Source organism: Mauremys reevesii, linkage group 7, assembly GCF_016161935.1.
Source record: "Mauremys reevesii isolate NIE-2019 linkage group 7, ASM1616193v1, whole genome shotgun sequence".
Taxonomy (NCBI): Eukaryota; Metazoa; Chordata; order Testudines; family Geoemydidae; genus Mauremys; species Mauremys reevesii.
In genome coordinates this window covers 100,623,698-100,642,842 of record NC_052629.1, presented here as the reverse complement: position 1 = coordinate 100,642,842, position 19,145 = coordinate 100,623,698, and the positions used below count along the sequence as shown (strand labels likewise).

The following is a 19,145-nucleotide window of genomic DNA, read 5'->3' as shown; positions in this document are numbered from 1 at the left end:
TTAAAAAGGGATGAAAGAGAACCCGGGGAACTACAGACAGCCTCACTTCAGTCCCAGGTAAAATCATGGAGCAGGTCCTCAAGGAATCCATTTTGAAGCACTTGGAGGAGAGGAAGGTGATCAGGAACAGTCAACATGGATTCACCAAGGGAAGGTCATGCCTGACCAACCTGATTGCCTTCTGTAATGAGATAACTGGCTTTGTGGATATTGGGAAAGCAGTGAATGTGATATATCTTGACTTTAGCAAAGCTTTTGATATGGTCTCCCACAGTATTCTTGCCAGCAGGTTAAAGAAGTATGGATTGGATGAATGGACTATAAGGTGGATAGAAAACTGGCTAGATCATTGGGCTCAATGGGTAGTGATCAACGGCTCGATGTCTAGGGCATCCAGTATCAAGCAGAGTGCCCCAGGGGTCAGTCCTGGGACTGGTTTTGTTCAATATCTTTATTAATGATCTGGATGATGGGATGAATTGCACCCTCAGCAAGTTCGCAGATGACACTAAGATGTGGGGAGAGGTAGATATGCTGAAGGGTAGGGATAGGGTCCAGAGTGACCTAGACAAATTAGAGGATTGGGCCAAAAGAAATCTGATGAGGTTCAACAAGGACAAGTGCAGAGTCCTGCACTTAGGGCGGAAGAATCCCATGCACTGCTACAGGCTGGGGACTGACTGGCTAAGCAGCAGTTCTGCAGAAAAGGACCTGGGGATTACAGTGGACGAGAAGCTGGATATGAGTTAATACTGTGCCGTCATTGCCAAGAAGGCCAGTGGCATATTGGGCTGTATTAGTAGGAGCATTGCCAGCAGATCTAGGGAAGTGATTATTCCCCTCTATTCAGCACTGGAGTATTGTGTCCAATTTTGGTCCCCCCGCTACAGAAGGAATGTGGACAAATTGGAGAGAGTCCAGCAGAGTGCAACGAAAATTATTAGGGGGATGAGGCACAAGACTTATGAAGAGAGGCTGAGGGAATTGGGCTTATTCAGTCTGCAGAAGAGAAGAGTGAGGGGGGATTTGATAGCAGTCTTCAACTACCTGAAGGGGGGTTCCAAAGAGGATGGAGCTAGGTTGTTCTCAGTTGTGGGAGATGACAGAACAAGGAGCAATGGTCTCAAGTTGCAGTGGGGGAGGTCTAGGTTGGATATTAGGAAACACTATTTCCAGTGGTGAAGCACTGGAATGGGTTACCTAGGGAGGTGGTGGAATTTCTATCCTTAGAGGTTTTTAAGGCCTGGCTTGACAAAGCCCTGGCTGAGATGATTTAGTTGGTGGTGGTCCTGCTTTGAGCAGGGGGTTGGACTAGATGACCTCCTGAGGTCTCTTCCAACCCTAATATTCTATGATTCTATGATTACAAAACAACATATTTGTTCTTCAGGTCTGTATATTCATACTAACAGATTTTTATGTTTCAGTAAGACTCCAAAATATGGACCTAATTTTGTTCGTCTTGAAGTCAATGGGAGTTTTCTCATTTGCCCATTGACTTCAGTGGGAGCAGGACTGGACCCTAAATCCTAAGAATTTTATGTAGCAAATGTATTTTTGTTTAATTAGTTAAAATATTTTTTAAAATAAGATACATTATTGTTAAGGTTTGATTCAATTCAAAGATCAAAATGGATTTTTTTTAAAAACAACACCTACATTAATGGAAGAAATTTCCTGTTTTCTGTATATTTTTTTTATTTTTAAGGTATAAGGTCAGATCTGGATAGGCAGATATGTCCATGTGGAATCCCACAGAAGTATTTGAGCTCCATGGGATTACTCACATGCGTTAAGTTATTGACATATATAGCTTTTGCAGGATCAGTCTTAAATCTTTACAGCATCTTCTATGAGGCTGATTAGTTGAACCCAGTAGATATAATAAATTGTCATACTCTATTTTTCAAGAAATATTGCTTCAGAAAAATATTTTTAAGTAGCTACCTCAGCAAGAGTCTTCCTAAAGTACATCTTCCACAGAATTTTATTCTAGCTGTTTGATTTCTTTCTAAATTAACGTGTAGAGTTATAGGATTTTTCATCACATCTAGTTTGGGGCCATGAATACTTTAAGAATGCTTAGTTGTTTAGACTAAATTGTTACACTTATACAATTAAAATTTAACTTCTTTTGTACTAAAAACATGGTCTATCATGTTTTTGGTAAGACTATTTCATTTTGTATTTTTATATTTTGTTCCTGTGCTAGGGACATAAAACAGAGCTTTGTTAATCCTATTTCCTATTGTATATTATTCCAGACATGGTGTATTGCATGTTTTTGCTATGAAATTGGCAGTGAAGTGTAAGAGTTTCTGGTGCAATGGTGAAGTTTTTTAATTGGCTCTGACTGGTAGTCCCACTGTAATAATATTTAATGTGATGAAAGTTGTTGAAATGAAGTATTCCTTAGGGGAATATTACAAATTCTGCTCTTCCTCTTGTAGCAATATTTTGCATGTTTGCATTTTTGGAAGTTTTTTTTAAAAAAACAAAAAAATGTATTTTGTGGTATCAGATAAAGGCTATTATGAGCATGAAACATTTTTTATTTTTGGCTGACATTGCCTAGTTTTGGCTGACATTGCTTAGTTTTTGGCCAAGGTACCCAGGCATCTAATTAAAATTAGGAACTTAGCAGTGGGTTGATTTTCTGTAAATGTCAGAAGGCAAGTCATTTGAGAGGTAACTATAGCTATACACTATTGTAAGATGAAGTCTGAAAGAGACCTAGCTATATCTATCTGCTGAATGGAATTTTAAAATGCTGGAGTAAAGGAGTGAAATGTCCTGCTGCTTGGATAGGATGTCAGCTTTTGTAATATTCTTTTAGAAGAACAAGAAAAACGTTTAACATAGTTAAAAATAATACCCATTTTAACATAAAGTGATATGGTGTTTCTGTTTTCTTTCTGTTGATCTAGGTGCTAATGTGGTCTCCATCATGGTAGTGTCTGAGGGCCATTCCCTACTAAAGTTTTCTGTTTAAGGTCCAGATTGTGATTAGCCCTAATGCGGTTGCACAGGGAAGTAATCAGGAGTAAGACCCCCTCCTACACTCCTCATTAGGGCTCCCCCAGATCTTGGGCCCAAGCACGGGGCAGGGTAAAGTAGGAGCTGTGTGCCTGGCATGTACCCTTCTTGAACAGGTGAATGGAAGGAGTGAAGAGGAAAGCAGGCAGAGCCAAGGCTCCATTTCCTGCTCCTATGCACTGGCCAGCAGCGAGGAGCTGGAATGTGGGTGGGGAACATGATATGCCTTGTAAAAAGTTGCAGAAAATTATTCTCCTTCTCCCTTTCCTTCCATGAGCAAGAGGCAACAGAGAAGAGATTTTGAGACTCTGAGGCTCCTGGGAGTTCCTCTTGGAGCAGCATAGCTATATTCTGCCCTATTTTAAGGGCTCAGAGCAAAGGTTCAGTCTAGCCCTAAAATACCAATGAGGGGATATAATTGAAAAAAGTTTAGTATTAAATAGCCCCACCATCTCAGAAATTAATAACTAATTCTTGGACAAATGTGTCAGTTTTTTCATCTTTCCTCCTTTATACTTGTTTGAAGTCCTCCTACACTGAAATGATGCTCAACAGTTTGTTTTATACCTTTATCTCATATTGGTTGTAGTATGGTTGTTATTTGGATGTAACGTATTTCTTTACTGGATGGCAGAATTGGTTGCATGAAACCTGTGAGGTCACATTGTTCTCACCTGTAAAGTCCCACATGCCTTTGTCCTTTCTTCTCTGCAGTTTTAACATGTAAGATGAAAGATCAGATGACAATAAGATCCACTCAACTTCCTATACCCATAAAAAGTACATTTCAGGCTTTTAAAACATTTATTTTAAACAATATTATTTTAATTGAACTCTTTCCAGAGAATTTGTCTATTTCTTATGCTTCATTGATTACTTTCTCCTGCCACCCACATAACAGATCATCTGTTTTATTCATTTCATTGCAGAGTACAATTTCAAAATGTGAAAAATGGAAAGGAACAAATATTCCTATCTGTTATGCATGTATTAATGGGGAAAAATACTTAGTTAAGGTTGTTCTTTTTCTTTCTTTCTTTTTTTTTTGGGGGGGGGGGGAAACGACTGCATAATGTGCTGCATCTTCCAAGACAGCTACAAATTATGTCGCCACAATTTACATAAATTTCAATGGTGAAACGGTTTGAAAGAATTATAGGAAGTATAATATAATGAAACATTAAACTACAGATAGGGGGTTCCTGAGTATGCTGCTCCAGGAAAATTGTAAAGTTTGATCCGGAAAATACAGCAATCTATTGCATTTAAGAAATCATGTTCTGAAAACTTAACTGTGGTATGCATTAGCTGAAATAGAAAGTTTCTGTAATGTCTAAACTTTTTTGCAGTTTATTCTAATTGACCAGGACCCTGATGTAATGAACCAGGGGTTGGCAACCTTTCAGAAGTGGTGTTCTGAGTCTTCATTTATTCACTTTAATTTAAGGTTTCACGTGCCAGTAATACATTTTAACATTTTTAGAAGGTCTCTTTCTATAGGTCTCTAATATATAACTAAACTATTGTTGTATGTAAAGTAAATAAGTTTTTTAAAATGTTTAAGAAGCTTCATTTAAAATTAAATTAAAATGCAGAGCCCCCCGGACTGGTGGCCAGGACCCGGGCAGTGTGAGCATCAGCTTGTGTGCTGTCTTTGGCACTCGTGCCATAGGTTGCCTACCCCTGTAATGAACCCTTCCCTCTTCTGCCTCTGACAGGTGTATCAGTGTAGTGTGCAAGAGCTGTAATTCTAAGGGATGTTTTGGTGCCAATTCTAAATGTAAAAGGAAGGCAAAGGGTTTTTTGGGGGGGGGGAGTTTGCTGTTTTTTGGGGGTTTTTTTAAGTGAAACCCTATGGAAGTTAAGTTGGTTTTGTTGTAATGTCTTTACCTAAAACTTAGCGATCAGTGAGAAAGTCAGAATTATTACACACTGCAGCAGATTATAAGCAAACTATTCTTGATTACAATGAATTGAAATAGGTTTGAATAAGAAACTTATGACCACTTTGTCTCAATCTTCCTAATTTATATATAGTGGGCTGTATATAAGTAATATGCTAAACTCCAAGTGACTTTGACACACAGGGATCAGTCCTAGCACCAATCCTGTTTACTATATACACCAGTGACCTTCCCCAAACATCATCATGGAAATCTGTCTATGCTAGTAATGTTGCTCTGACTACACAGGCAATGGATTTACCTACAACAGAACAAATTCTAACCAAGGCCCTTAAAACCATGGAAGAATATTTCATTTATTGGCAGTTAAAACCACACCTTATGAAGACTAATGTGTCAGCATTTCATCTAAAAAATTGAAAGCCTAGAGTGGGACTGCACAGGGACTTTTGTAGTGAGTCTTGGTGTGTGACATTAGACTGAAGCTTCACATGCCACCAGAACCTTAAAATAATCCATGACAGAATAAAGATGCACATAAATCTCATCCAGAAACTGGCAGGAATACTGGCATGCAAAACTTTCAGAGACCTCTTCACTGGCCCCTGACTGCTCTACTATAGAATACTGCTCCCCCATCTGAACACATACATCACTTGTTAATTCTCAACATAATACAGTCATTCAGATCATTATGTGCACAGTAAAATCAGCACCACACCTGTGGCACACATCTGCCTATCCCAAATTTGTTATGACATGAGAATCCTTCGGGAGTGCCATTGTATTCGAGGGAATGAGGATCTTCCAGTACATGAAATAATATACTAAATAATATACTGAGATTTCCAATCCAAAAGATCCTTTTGGCTTGCAGTGCAAGAGCTCAGAGACTTGGGCTCCTGCCAAAGGTAAGTGGCGAGCAAGGTGAAAGGACGCTAATGTCCACAACAAACACCACAACAAGGACCCAACCAAAGAACCAAATGGCTTTTCACTTACACTTTGAATCACATCCACACTCCTCATATATGGCACCACATCCACACAGGCCAGATGTGCTGACCTCCTCCATAAATGGGGACTGAGGGTTTGTCTATGCAAACATTTAGTTCATGGCAAGCTGAAGTGTGAATCTACCCTGCATGAGCCTGCCATGCTCCATCTGCTGCCTCCTGACATTCATTAATAGTTTGTTAATGTGCTTAAATCTAGTCCTCTTTGAAACAGGATTAGAGTTTATCATCATTTGCCATTCTGTGTTGCACACTACAGGAAAGAAGCTGGCATAGGAAGTACTGGAGGGGAAGGGTGATGACAAGAAGCAGGTAGTTCAGTCAGAAAATACAAACCCCTTTATAGGGGCCAAATGTAAATTAGTTTATTATTTACTCTGCACTATGTTGGAAAACCATTTTTCATTGGAAGGATGCACCATAACATCCAATCATACTAAACTGAATAATACACTGCTTAAATTCAGTTGAACACCACATCAAACTGTTAGGCCAGAAAGAGATATTTCACAGTGTATGTGCCCTTTTTCCATGCAGAAATGGTAATATTCTTAAGATCTGCCCCAAGGATGGGCAAATGTTTTGGCCCAAGGGCCACATTGGGGGTGCAAAACTGTATGGAGGGCCAGGTAGGGAAGGCTGTGTCTCCGCAAGGAGCCTGGCTCCATCCTCTATCTGCCCCCTCCCATTTCCTGTCCCCTGACTCTCCCCCTCAGAACCCCCAGCCCATCTAACCCCCCCTGCTCCTTGTCCCCTAACTGCCCCCTCCCGGGACCCTCTGCCCCTAACCGTCTCCCGGGACCTCACCACCTATCTATTCCCCCTGCTCCCAGTCCCCTGACTGCCCCGACCCCTATCCACACCTCTGCCCCCTGACATGCCCCCTGGGACTACCAAGCTTATCCAACCCCCCCTGTTCCCTGTCCCCTGACTGCCCCCCTCAAACTTCCTCCCCAGCCAACCGCCCCCTGCTCCCTGCCCCTTATCCAATCCCCCCTGTCCCCTGACTCCCCCCCCAGAACCCCCCACCCTTTATTCAACCCCCCAGCCCTGGGTACCTTACCATGCTGCTCAGAGCAGCATGTCTGGCAACTGTGCCACCCGGCAGGAGCATGCCACTCTGTTGGCCAGAGCGCTGCCCATGTGGCGGCGTGGCTGTGGAGGAGGGGGAACAGCAGGGGAGGGGCTGGGGGCTAGCCTCCCTGGCCAGGAGCTCAAGGACCGAGCAGGATGGTCCCACAGGCTGGATGTGGCCCGCAGGCTGGATGTAGTTTGCCCACCTCTGATCTACCATATATGAAGTGGGCTGATTTTCATTTGGATTTGCACAATACCTCTAACATATGGATTGGCATATGATTATAAAAATAGAAAAGATTTCACCCAGCTGCTGAAGGTTTTTTTAAGTAAATAATAGAGAACTGTGTGTTTAAACCCATTTTGTTGTTTATATCTAAGAATCAGCTTCAAACTGATACACAAGGTTTTTATTCCTCCCCCCTCCCCCCAATAATCTGGCAGTATAACCGGATGGAAATATCTCGGCTATTTCTTAGCACTAACTGTTACTGATTATTTGTTGACACATACTGTTGTGTATTTCCTAGCATTAACATTTCCTTACAAGTTACAGTGTGATAAAAGACCGTGTTTAAACTAAATTCCTAAATCTGTTGTAGTGGACCTGATGACCCAGTGGTGGTGGTTCTCACCATCATCTGGTGTATTTCTTGCTCCTCACTCCCAAATCAAATTGAATTGACTTAAAGATGATGCTGCATCTCCAGCAGGGGGCTGTTGTGGCATGATATTGGTGGCCTCTTGCGGCTGGGAAGAAAATATTTCTCTGTTCAGGACCTTTACTCCTGTCAACTTGAAGGACATATCTAAAGTAGAGAGTGTCTATAATAATGCATCTGGGAGCTGGTCAGGGGTGCTCGAATAATTTGTATATGGGGGTGCTGATAGCGATTGAACCAAACTTTAAACACTTTAAACCACTTCAAGCCAGCACCCCTAGTTCCAGCACCTATGGAGCTGGGTTTATACCAGTGGTTCTCAAACTTTTGCACTGGTGACCCCTTTCAGATAGCAAGCCTCTGTGTGCGACCCCCCCCCCTTTATAAATTAAAAACACTCTTTTATATATTTAACACCATTATAAATGCTGGAGGCAAAGCAGGGTTTAGGGTGGAGGCTGACAGCTCGTGACCCCCCATGTAATAACCTCGTGACCCCATAATGGGGCCCAACCCCCAGTTTGAGAACCCCTGGTTTATACCATGTCAGAGAGGAGTGTTCCTCATCTGGGTATGAGATAAGATTCCCTCACTCTCGAATATTCTCTAAGTCTTTAATGAAGATACAAACAAAAAGCCTCCAACTCTCCAGTGCCCCAAAATCTCAGCTCCTGATTATTTGTCTCAGCCTGGGGGAGTTCAGTTTGTCATACTCCAGTTACTGTTTTGTGTAACTCAAAACATGATTGAATTAACCAAAGGGTGATTTAAGCAGGAAAAATTTTTATTGTGTTGCCTAACTGAGCTGAGAAAATAAATTGCTGCAAAGAGGGTTGTGCTTTTTAATATATACAACAACATGGAATGTTGGCAAGTATACGCTTTTCTTGCAAATTCTATTTTCTGGTCTTAGAAATTGAGTATAAAAGACACCGGTAGTAAATGGGCCTCGAGTCAGGTTACCTTATCCATGAGTCTCTGTTAATCATCTAACTCCAACTATATAGCATAAATTTAGTACTACTGTACAGTGCATCTGTCTTTCCAAATGTATTCATTTTTTGGCTTTATCTTTGTCTTTTTTTTAATTTGTCTTCTATTTTTATTCTTATAGTTCTGTTTTATCTTTATTTATTTTTCATTAATGGATACCATCCTGTCTTAGTCTTGAACTGTTTTCTGTATGCATATATCTTTGATTTCTTAAATATGTTTTGAAAATTACAGGAAGATGAGCTAAATTCATAGTTAATTCTTAACACATTTCAGATAAGAAATAAAACAAATAGAGAAAACATACATGTCGTAGTACTGAAGCAAGCTACATCAAATTTACCAGTTTGCTAAAAAAGTGGTCACATTGGAGCTGAGGGTTTCAGAAAAGGAAATGAATAGGGAAATTGCACAGCACACTTGTTGCTTTTAGTTCACTGAGTGCCTTGTTTTATTTCAGAGTTCTGTTCCCCATTTTGGTAAATATCACTGTTGTTAAGTTTGAAGCTGTTAAGCTCTCACCTTCCATTCTGAAGCTCCCTTGGTGAAAACCTAACATTCCTGTACCATTACTTCATCTGTATCAAGTTCTCTGATACCCTGGATAGCAATTTTGTTGGCTATCCTATAAAAGTGAAGGGTATTGAGCTTCCCAATAGCCGGCCTAAATTGAGCAGCATTTAGGTCATGATAGCTTCCGTTTCCATTTAATGCAATAAGTTACTCTTCCAACTGAGAAAGAGAGAGACATTAAGGAGGGCTGGAAACATTGCAAAGCTGACTGAATGGTCATAAAATATATTAATGCATCTCCACAGACAGTTTCATCCACAACAGCAATAGTTTGCGCAAAAAAAAAAAAAAAAAAAAAGCTTTGTTCTCCTGTAAGCATTGGTGAAAGCAGGGTCGTCACAGATCATTGCTCCCTACGCTAAAAAGATAAAGAAAACTAACAACACAAACACAGAGTTCTTTCTTTCTGGGTCAGTCTCTAAAAATAAAAGTTCTCTTGTTTTTATTATTTTGCTTCCTAGATATTATCATGAAAACCCTTTGATAAAAGCGATTGCGTTGGAAATAATTATATAGAAGGACGTAAATCACTGAAAGTTCAAATACCAACCCATGTGTTTAGCTTTAGGGGAATTTCAGTTTGTCAAAAGTGGTCACAAAACATATGAAAATACTGTATTCTAAAAGGCCGATTATCCACTTGTTAGTAAGCAAATTTACATGTGCATATCTGTGTGTGATATTTTGGTACATGCACATCTGCATTTTAAATTGAAAGATTCTAAGGCCTGTGCACCAGATCTTTCTGTAGGATTGCAGCTCTATTTGAAATGCACTTACTGGGGCAGGAAATGAGTCTTTGTCTCATTAAATTGGGTGCATGCTCAGCCAAATTGTGAGCTAGATTGTAACCTTACGGTCTGACCTCACTGAAGGGTGATGCATAGTCCAGTGCCCCAGAAGACTAGAGAATTAATTGTGAATCAGAGTCACAATCCTCCCCTGCTCTCTCCTTCTTCTGGAGAGAAGTTATTTTAGAGAGTCTTTTTGTAGAGCAGCTTCTTCCCCTATTGTGTCCCAGCTAACTACTCTGGCTGGCTAGTGGAGGGTGGGGAGAGAGCAGAGGAGAGGGAAGGGTCTTACTCCTCCGCCCCTTCCTCACCCACTTGCTCACAGCAAGGAGTGTCAGGCAAATAGCTCTTGTTCTCTCTCTCCCTCTCTCTCTCCCCACTGCAGCTGGAATCACAGTCTCAGAAGTTATGAGTGGGAGGTAGGAGGGGGCCTTATTCCCTATTCCTTATCTGCACAGCAGAGTAAGGGTTGTGTCAATCTTGCCCACTGAGGGTGACCTCACTTTGTGAGCAGTCCCGCTAATGTAACACCACTGAGTGAAAGTAGAGTGGCAGAATCTGGCCCTCAGTGAGAAAGGATTATACAGAAGCTAGTCCTCACTGGGTAAGTCTACACTGCAATTAAAAACACACAGCTGGCCAATGCCAACTGTCTCAGGCTTGCAGGGCTCAGGCTAAGGGGCTGTTTAATTGTGGAAGAGACATTCGGGCTCAGGCTGCAGCCCAAGCTCTGGGAACCTCCTACTTTCTGGGGTCCTAGGGCCCAAGCCTGAACGTCTACATCACAGTTAAACACCCCCTTAGCCTGAGCCCTATGAGCCTGAGTCAGTTGGCCCGGGCCAGCAATGGATTTTAACTGCAATGTAGACACGTCCAATGAGGTCTCAATCCAGCAAAGAGTGTGATTAGTCCGATTAATGTCATTGGGATTACTAATGTGCTTAAAGTTACAGACCTGCTTAAGCACTTTGTTGAATATGGATGGGAGTGCACAAGAGAGAGCATTCCGGAGACTTCTAGCAATATAGTTTAAAATTATATTTCTTTTTTCTTTAAAAAATAATTAAACAAATATACAAAATACCCACAATCTAGCAGAGTCTCTCAAAACCTTTCTCAAGAAACAGTTAGTTGTGCATTTTAAGTACCCAGTAGTCAAGGAATGTCAGTGGGGTTTCCACTTGCAACCTTAACTCTATTTTGTGTATGCATATTAGGATGCAATCTCTACTGTGAGCTCTGCGATTATAGTACTAATGCTCTGCAAATATACTGACCTTTACTGCTAAACATCCTCCATCCACTTGTCTGGTTATATGTTGCCTCTTATCATAACCCTATACAGTGAGCTGTCCAGAGCATGGCTAGTCTTTGATTTGTTTGTATGGTGCCTAGCTCAATTGAGCCCTAGTCCCTGATAGAGGGATGTAGGCACTACTGCAATACAAATAATAATACTCACATGATCAAAAACTCTTTCTTAAATAATACATTATAACTTTCTTACTATTTTTCTACAGCCTTTGTAAAGTGCCTCTTTCACACAGTGAATGAGGCAGAGCTCTGCATATCAGCTTTGCCTACTTACATTTGTATGAAGTTCAGCAGTTCTCTTACTGCCATATACTATGTAGTAGTCAATAACAGAAGGTGCTACATTGTCTAAAATTCTAGAAACATTTGTATGTCCTATTGTATAATCTGAAAAAGAGCATGTGATGATGTAATACTGCCACCTAACTTCCCATCTTCCCTCCATCTCTCGCAGGATCAGGACAGAATGAAGGCAGACACAGGGATGGATTTAAGTGGCAGGCTGTAACTTTATTAACTTAACATGGGGAGGTGTGCTGTATGTCCCACAGCTCTCATGTACCAGGCATTGAAGTGATTTCAGTACAGGGGTTACAGGACTCCCAACATATGACCTATAACTTAGGATAGACCATTCTCAGCCTACCTCTAGAATTCAGCTCACTTCTGAATCCTCTCACCCTCCCTCCTGCAAAGGGGTAGAAGGAGGGTACAAAAGGAGTCTGTGAAGACTTCAGGCTCTCTCTTTCCACAGACACAAGGTCTACCAGTAAAACCCAAGTCTCTATTATCTTCAGAAGCTGTCCCTTACAGCTTTTATCGGCACTGGATACAAGTCATTCCACTCTGCACTCTAAGCAAAACCAGTCACCAAGGAACAAAGTATTATATGTTGGCATCCATCATTATATAGAGAGGGAGAAACCCTGAGTAATGATCTGTGAAGAATAATGTTCCAGTTTCTTACTCTGCCATCTTAACTTCTAATTGATGTAATATAAAGCACTCTGGTAATATATAGAAATTACATTGTGTGAAAGAATATTGCATTGCCACGGATTTAGCAGGGGGTCTTCCCCAGTACTGGAAGGGAGAAATGGAACATGTCAAAAAGGAAAGAAATAAATATGCTCTGAGTCCTGTTTCAGTCATTGTTAGTTTCTTGGACATCAGTGCCCTTGCCTTCAACAGTATTTAAAAGATAGCCATGTAATCTGGTTGCTACTGCTTGATCTCAGAATATATGAGATTGTCCAACAAAAGTGATCTTGGGCCTGATTTTCCATTGCCCTGCAGCTTGTGTAGTCCTTTATGCCAGTGCAAAGTAAAAGTAAAATGCTATCAAATCATGATGTTAGCCTTTTACGCTCATTTTTCACTGTTGCAAATGACTAAGTAAGGTGCTGAAAACAACAAAGAATCAGGCCCTTTTTAGTTTTGCTCAGTGGAAAAATAGAGGTTTCAGCTCTTTTGTCTACCAAATTTCTTTTCAGAATAGCAAAGCCCTTCTTCAGTCTCTGTGGCTGGACTGAGATCTGGGGAAAATTCGTTTAATTTTATAGTACTTGCAGTAAGCAGAGTTCTATATCTCTGATCAGACAGCATTGTTCCCTGAAACTTTTTAAGGCTTTTCCTGGTAGAAATACAGTAGGCTATTTTCAAGTACTGTTAGTTTTTAATTTAACTGCTTTTATAAATTCTTACTCTTACATAGTTACTGGTGATTTTTCCATTAATAATAATAGACTATCTGCTGTATAATGATGCTGTACTTACAAATATGTTCTATGCCATTCTTATCTAATGTGTTTTCCTTGAGATTCACATGGAAGTTTGTAGTGTAAATAATAAATGGCAGGAGCCATCGTGGGAAGTAGGTGGCCATGTCAGTAGAAAAAACAATTAAAATGATAAAACATGGCCCAATTGTTGCAGCATCCTAATATCTGTGCAGCAAATGTACATTGTAACTAGATCTTTTCTTAAAGTGTCCACTTCAGAAGCAACTGGGGAATTTCCTTATAGGCACTGGAAAATATCCCCTTCATTTGGCAAAAAAGGATTAGCCTGTAGATCTGATTAGGAATTTGCACATGACTTTATTATTATGTAGATAAAAAGAAGCAAATTCCTCAGAATCAAAAGAAAGTCAAAGAAAATAATATCTAGTAACCCAAGCAGGTAGAAAATGCTGCTCTAAGAATTTTGTTAGAGCTTGACATGACAGTTGCTGATGATGTAGGATAAATGGCAAAAAAGGTGTTTTACCCCATTCATCCAGGGAAATATTCTAACTACAAGAAGCAGGAGAATTCGTAAGTAATAAATAGGATTCATAGTGAAATATGAGTCAACTTTGAAACAATTTATTATAATTTTTAGCTTAAGTTGAGCTCAGTCTTAACAAAATAAAATGTTTAATTCTGAAAAAATATTTCTAATTTCATGAATGCTAGCCAGGAATTGATTTATTTACTTAATTCCTTTGTAGAAATCAGAATTATGTTATTTAAAAACATAAGGCTCCTCTGGTTTACATCTTTTCCCCCCAAAAGCCACCCCTAAATGAACTGTAAAAATATGAATGTGCCGCATACTTCAGCAAACAGCACAGCTGGAACATTCAGTATTCTTTACCTATTATTTCCCTGTATATTAATAATTAAATATTACTGCAAGGCCCAATCCTGTAATCCTTATTCAGGCAAAACTGTCTGTGAAGCCAATGCCTGTGTGAAGACTGCAGGATCAGACCCATTGTCAGAAACTATTCTTTTTGAAGCAGGCAGCTTCATAACTAACACATTCAGCTAAACATACAACAGACTCTGAAAAAATTATCTCTACTATGTTGCGTGACAGCAATATCGTGAGATTATACATCTTTTTTTAAGCATAAAGAGTGTTTGGAATATGTATTGTGAGAAGGTTTCAAAGATGAATATAATCTATGGGCCAGAATATTTGTTTTATCATTGGAAATTTCTTTTCATCTAGACCATTTTGATGTATCATTTTAAAAACAGGATAAAATGTTATGTTTTAAACCTGGCATATGGTGATAAGTCATATTCACAAGTTTAAATTGTAGCAAGAGATACATGATTGTAGCCATCAGCATTAACGGGCATATGCATACAATTCTTAGACATATGAAAGATCAAAACAAGAAAGTGGCCAATCTGAAGCACAATCAACAAATGGAAAAAAAGAAGAATGCTCAGTTGCTGGAAGAAGTTCGTAGGCGAGAAGACAATATGACAGACAACTCTCAGCACTTGCAGGTGAGCTGATATATTAATTCATAATTGTATGCTGGTTTATTAATTACACTTTAAAACTGCCAGTATTTTCCAATTTGTGTGTTGTTTCAAAGATGCATAATGTGTCTGAACCTGAACACAGTGATCACTCAACTCCCATCAGAGGAGGCATTCATAACCTCACAAGATTAGGTCCAATATGTGCTAGAAGGGGATCTTCCATGTAATGCAGAATAAGAAGACTCCGAATGAGAATTTGCTAAATACATTCAATATTAATCATAGATATGAAATGCTGACTTCTTGATTTGAATTGAGAATTTTAAATCTGTATAATATAGCCATACATTTCTCTCTTCCATTCATTTCACTTGCACTCTTTGGACCAAATTATGTGACCATTTAGAACACTGAATTAGTTTTTAGAAGTTAAATTATGTGACCCGACTTATGTGACCCAACTTATGTGACCCTATGTGACCCGACTTATGTATAAGTAATTTGGAGGAATGCTGAATGGAATGTATTGGTCTTTTCTTCGGTGTAACATCATTTTCCCTTAGTGTAAATGAAAGAAGGATATTCCATTTCCATTTCCTGACTTATCTCAAAATGAAACGAATGTGAACGTATTTTTTGTTTTATGTGTTTTTCTCTGTAAAATAATTATAGAAGGTTAAGCATTATATTATTCTTACATATACATATAAACATTCAAAGATTTAAAAAACAAGTATCACAAGGAAAAAGCAGACCCTTCATGAACCAACAGCTCCTCATATTTAAAGACAAGTTGATTTCAGAAGAGTTTGTACAGTTAATGGGTCATCAAAATTCAGAGATAAAGATTCTGCAAGATAATCAGCTGATACAATTCAATGGTACAATGTGTACAGAAGAAGTTATATTGTAGCAGAGGGCTTGGCTACACTTGAAAGTTGCAGCGCTGGTGGAGGCTTTCCAGCACTGCAATTAGTAACTGTCCACACCTGCAAGGCACATCCAGCGCTGCAACTCCCTGGCTGCAGCGCTGGCTGAACACCTGGTCTGCTTGGGGTGTAGCGAGTGCAGCGCTCGTGATCCAGCGCTGCTCATCAAGTGTGGACACACATCAGCGCTGTTTTTGGCCTCCAGGGTATTAGCAGATATCCCAGAATGCTTTTAACTAAATTACTCTCTTTGTTTTGTTATGCAGCCTCTCTTTGTTTTGTTGTGAACTCGGAGCTCTGGTGCTCTGGGAGCTGCTTATCAAACACCTCCTGTTTGCTGTGATCAATCTGTACCTGACTGTGAACAATCACAAATGAGATAACCCCTGTGAATGAGACAGGCAGGGAGTGAGTGTTTGCTTGACAGAAACAGCGGGGGCAGAGGGGAGAGAGGGAGTCCGTTGGATGCAGGCTGTTTGCAGTTAAGAGTTAAGGGTAAGGGATCGGGAACATTTTCTGATTTTGCAAGGCAGGAAGCTAAACACACAGTGTTGGCTCCAAAAATCCACTCTCTCTCTCTCTCTCCCCCGCTCCCTGTCACACTACAGCCCCATCCTACCCCCCTCTTTTGAAAAGCACGTTGCTGCCACTTGAACACTGGGATAGCTGCCCATAATGCATCACTCCCAACAGCGCTGCAAATGTGACCACACACCAGCGCTGGTAGCTGTGAGTGTGGCCACACACCAACGCTGTTCCTACACAGCTGGATGACCAGCGCTGTAAACTCCCAGCGCTGCAACTCTCAAGTGTAGCCAAGCCCAGAGACTAACACATAATTTTGATACCCACATTCAGTTATTATTTAGTTTTCTCTGACAATTGACTAAAAATAACCTCTGATCAAAAGTATCTAATATTATAAAATTCTGTGAACCACCTGGGGGTACCTGGAATCAGTATATATAGGTAAAGTTTAAGTTACAGTATGCCAGGTGCTTGTTTGCTTGATCCAGTGGTATAATGGCCCCCTGAATGGTTTGTAATAGATGAAATTTGGCCTGCATGTGGTTTGTACTGTATTTGTGTTTCCAGTGTGTCTGTGTGCAATATGGAGAATTTAACACCACTATTTGCTACCCAGTGTTGGTTCTACAGCTGCTAGGTATGTAAGAAGCAGATATAGGATATTATACATCAGCCAGGTTCTTGGATATTTTATAAATTGCAGTGTTGTATACTGCACTGCACTGTACTATACTATCTGGGTTTTTAACAAAAGAAATTTTGACGTTTATGTAGGCTTACCATGGACCATGTAATTTATAAGGATAAAATTAGATTTCTATAGTGCAGAATTACCATTTAGAACACTGAATTAGTTTTTAGAAGTTAATTTAACAGCCTGAGAGCACTTTATTTTTGCCATTGATAATTCAGAAGGCTGTTGTGGTGGAAACATCCACTAAAAGATAGTTTCAGAACTCTCTTTTTGAGTCTTTGATGTGGTACCCTCAGAGAATACCATGTGGAGCTTTCATGTCTCTCTCATTTTATCTTCTTATATATAATTATAATGTGCCAATCAAATAGTACCAGAGTGATACCTTGGCTGAATTTTCAAAGAATAAATTCTGCCTCGGATATATCCCTTTTCTGCAACTCAGTTGCTATCAAACATTTGCCAGTAATTAATTATGAAAATGTTAAATAATCAAGAACAATTATTTTAAATTAATATTCTTTATATTAATTAAATTAATTTTTCATTTAATATCTATATTTTAGACGTCTACATGAAGCGGAAATAAATGTCAGCTATAATGTGTTAATTCCTGTATAATAGAACAAACTTACCTTGAGAAGGAATGCACAAGCTGTGGTTATCTATATCACGAAATTAAAAGATGTGTTGTTTCTGTCCTGGGTATGTTTACAACCTTTGGATGCTTGTTTCTGTAAATAGCAATATACCCAGTAATAGTATATCTGGCATATTGTAGGTAAAAAGAGGGGAAGTCTGATACAATTGTTCAGAAAAACTGAATGACTTCTTCCTAAATGGAAAGTGCTTTAACTTTCTCTAACATGAGGGCCTTATTCCCATGGGACAGTGACCCACAGGTTAAAGAGGCATGAAAAGATCCAACAAAACAAAAAAAGAGGTTAATCTCTCTTAGATCTGGCTTTGGCACTGGTCCTTGAAAGTTACCTCATTGTTGGTAGCTTGATTTCTGAACCACTAGGTGCCTTCTGACTTCACTGAAAGTTGAAGGTTCTGAGCATCTTGAAGGAGATGCTCAACACTTTGCAAGATATAATGTAATGTGAGTAAAAGTCAGTGATACCAAATCTTTATTTATACCTTAGGAATTGAGATTGTAGGGCATCTTGATCAGAGTAGTATCCATGATGTAGAGTTAGACTCTGCATGGCCCTAAGTGCATATGTGAAGGGTCAGGGTACAATGAGCTTCCATCTCCCTTTGGGCAGTTGCAGTCCCTGCTTTCAGGAGGAGTGCTGGACTGTTCCTTCTCTACTCCCTTAGAAGTGAAAAGGAGGTGGGGCCACAGCTTTACCCCTTCCCACCACAAAGCACTAGCCAGCAGATTTAGCTGACTGCACAGGGCTTACTGATATCCTGAACCACCACAAAGGCCTTAGAAGCTGGCCCACAGCCTCTGTGTGCCTGAAGCTCCGGGACAGACTCTGCTATAGAATGCTTATCAGTGCTTTCTCTTGGAAGAGGTAGCTCAACACTGCTCCTTACTGTGGCACAATCTAACCCATAAGTAAGGTGATCAGGGTCAGTGCTAGTGTTGTGTTCTGTTTCAATGAAATCCAAGTTTTATCCTGGTTTTACTAGTTCCCATTGCTGATGACTGGCCATCTGGATAACTTTTCCTCACTCCTTGCTCTGACTTCTTTCTGTCCACTCCCTGTTGATGTCTGTTGTGCTTTCACTGGACTGGATGTATTCTCCCTCTGCTGTCCGCTTCCTCAGTGAATTAAACTGGCTCTCATTCCATTGATTAGGGGTGCAAAGCAGGTTGGATTAAAGAACAAGTGTTCAAAAGCGGGTAAGTGAGGAATAGAGAGCTCATAGAAACCAATGTCAGATGTAAAAGAAATCTTTGAAATGTGAAATGGACATCTTTTGGAAATACAAATGACTATGTTTATAGAAAAGACTAGACTGACCCAGAGTGCTGGCAGTAGCTCAGAGGTGATTTTGATTGACATCTGAGGCATCTGACTGATGGTGATTTTGACTTAAAACTTTAGCACCTGGTCATATTAAATAATTTAATTTATTTGGCATAATATAAATACTCCTGCAAATTTAGTTACAAAGAATCTGGCTGGAGGGATGCAGTACTGCTGCTTTCTGCAGGTCTCTGAGCTTTTGACTACATTTCTGAGCATACTGAATTTCTACTGTGTTCGGCTTTTGCTTTCTAATATCTCTGTTCTAAATGATACATATTGTAAATTAATTAGATTATAATGAGGTAACTTGTGCCCACTCATTTTCTCTCCCAATGAGGAATTAGCCGACTGCTGGAATATGGATATTTATCAGTTGG

The 19,145-nt window shown here is 39.9% G+C and overlaps 1 protein-coding gene across 3 annotated transcripts in view; it reads left to right on the top strand.

Annotated features, from left to right (window-relative positions):
• The window catches only part of ERC2 (ELKS/RAB6-interacting/CAST family member 2), an 801,227-nt gene that overhangs the window by 391,582 nt on the left and 390,500 nt on the right, over positions 1 to 19,145 (top strand). For all 3 annotated transcript variants that reach the window (XM_039482087.1, XM_039482086.1, XM_039482085.1), the window contains one exon: positions 14,515 to 14,650. In XM_039482087.1, the coding sequence (XP_039338021.1) occupies positions 14,515 to 14,650 (136 nt within the window). The remainder of the gene's footprint in view (positions 1 to 14,514; positions 14,651 to 19,145) is intronic.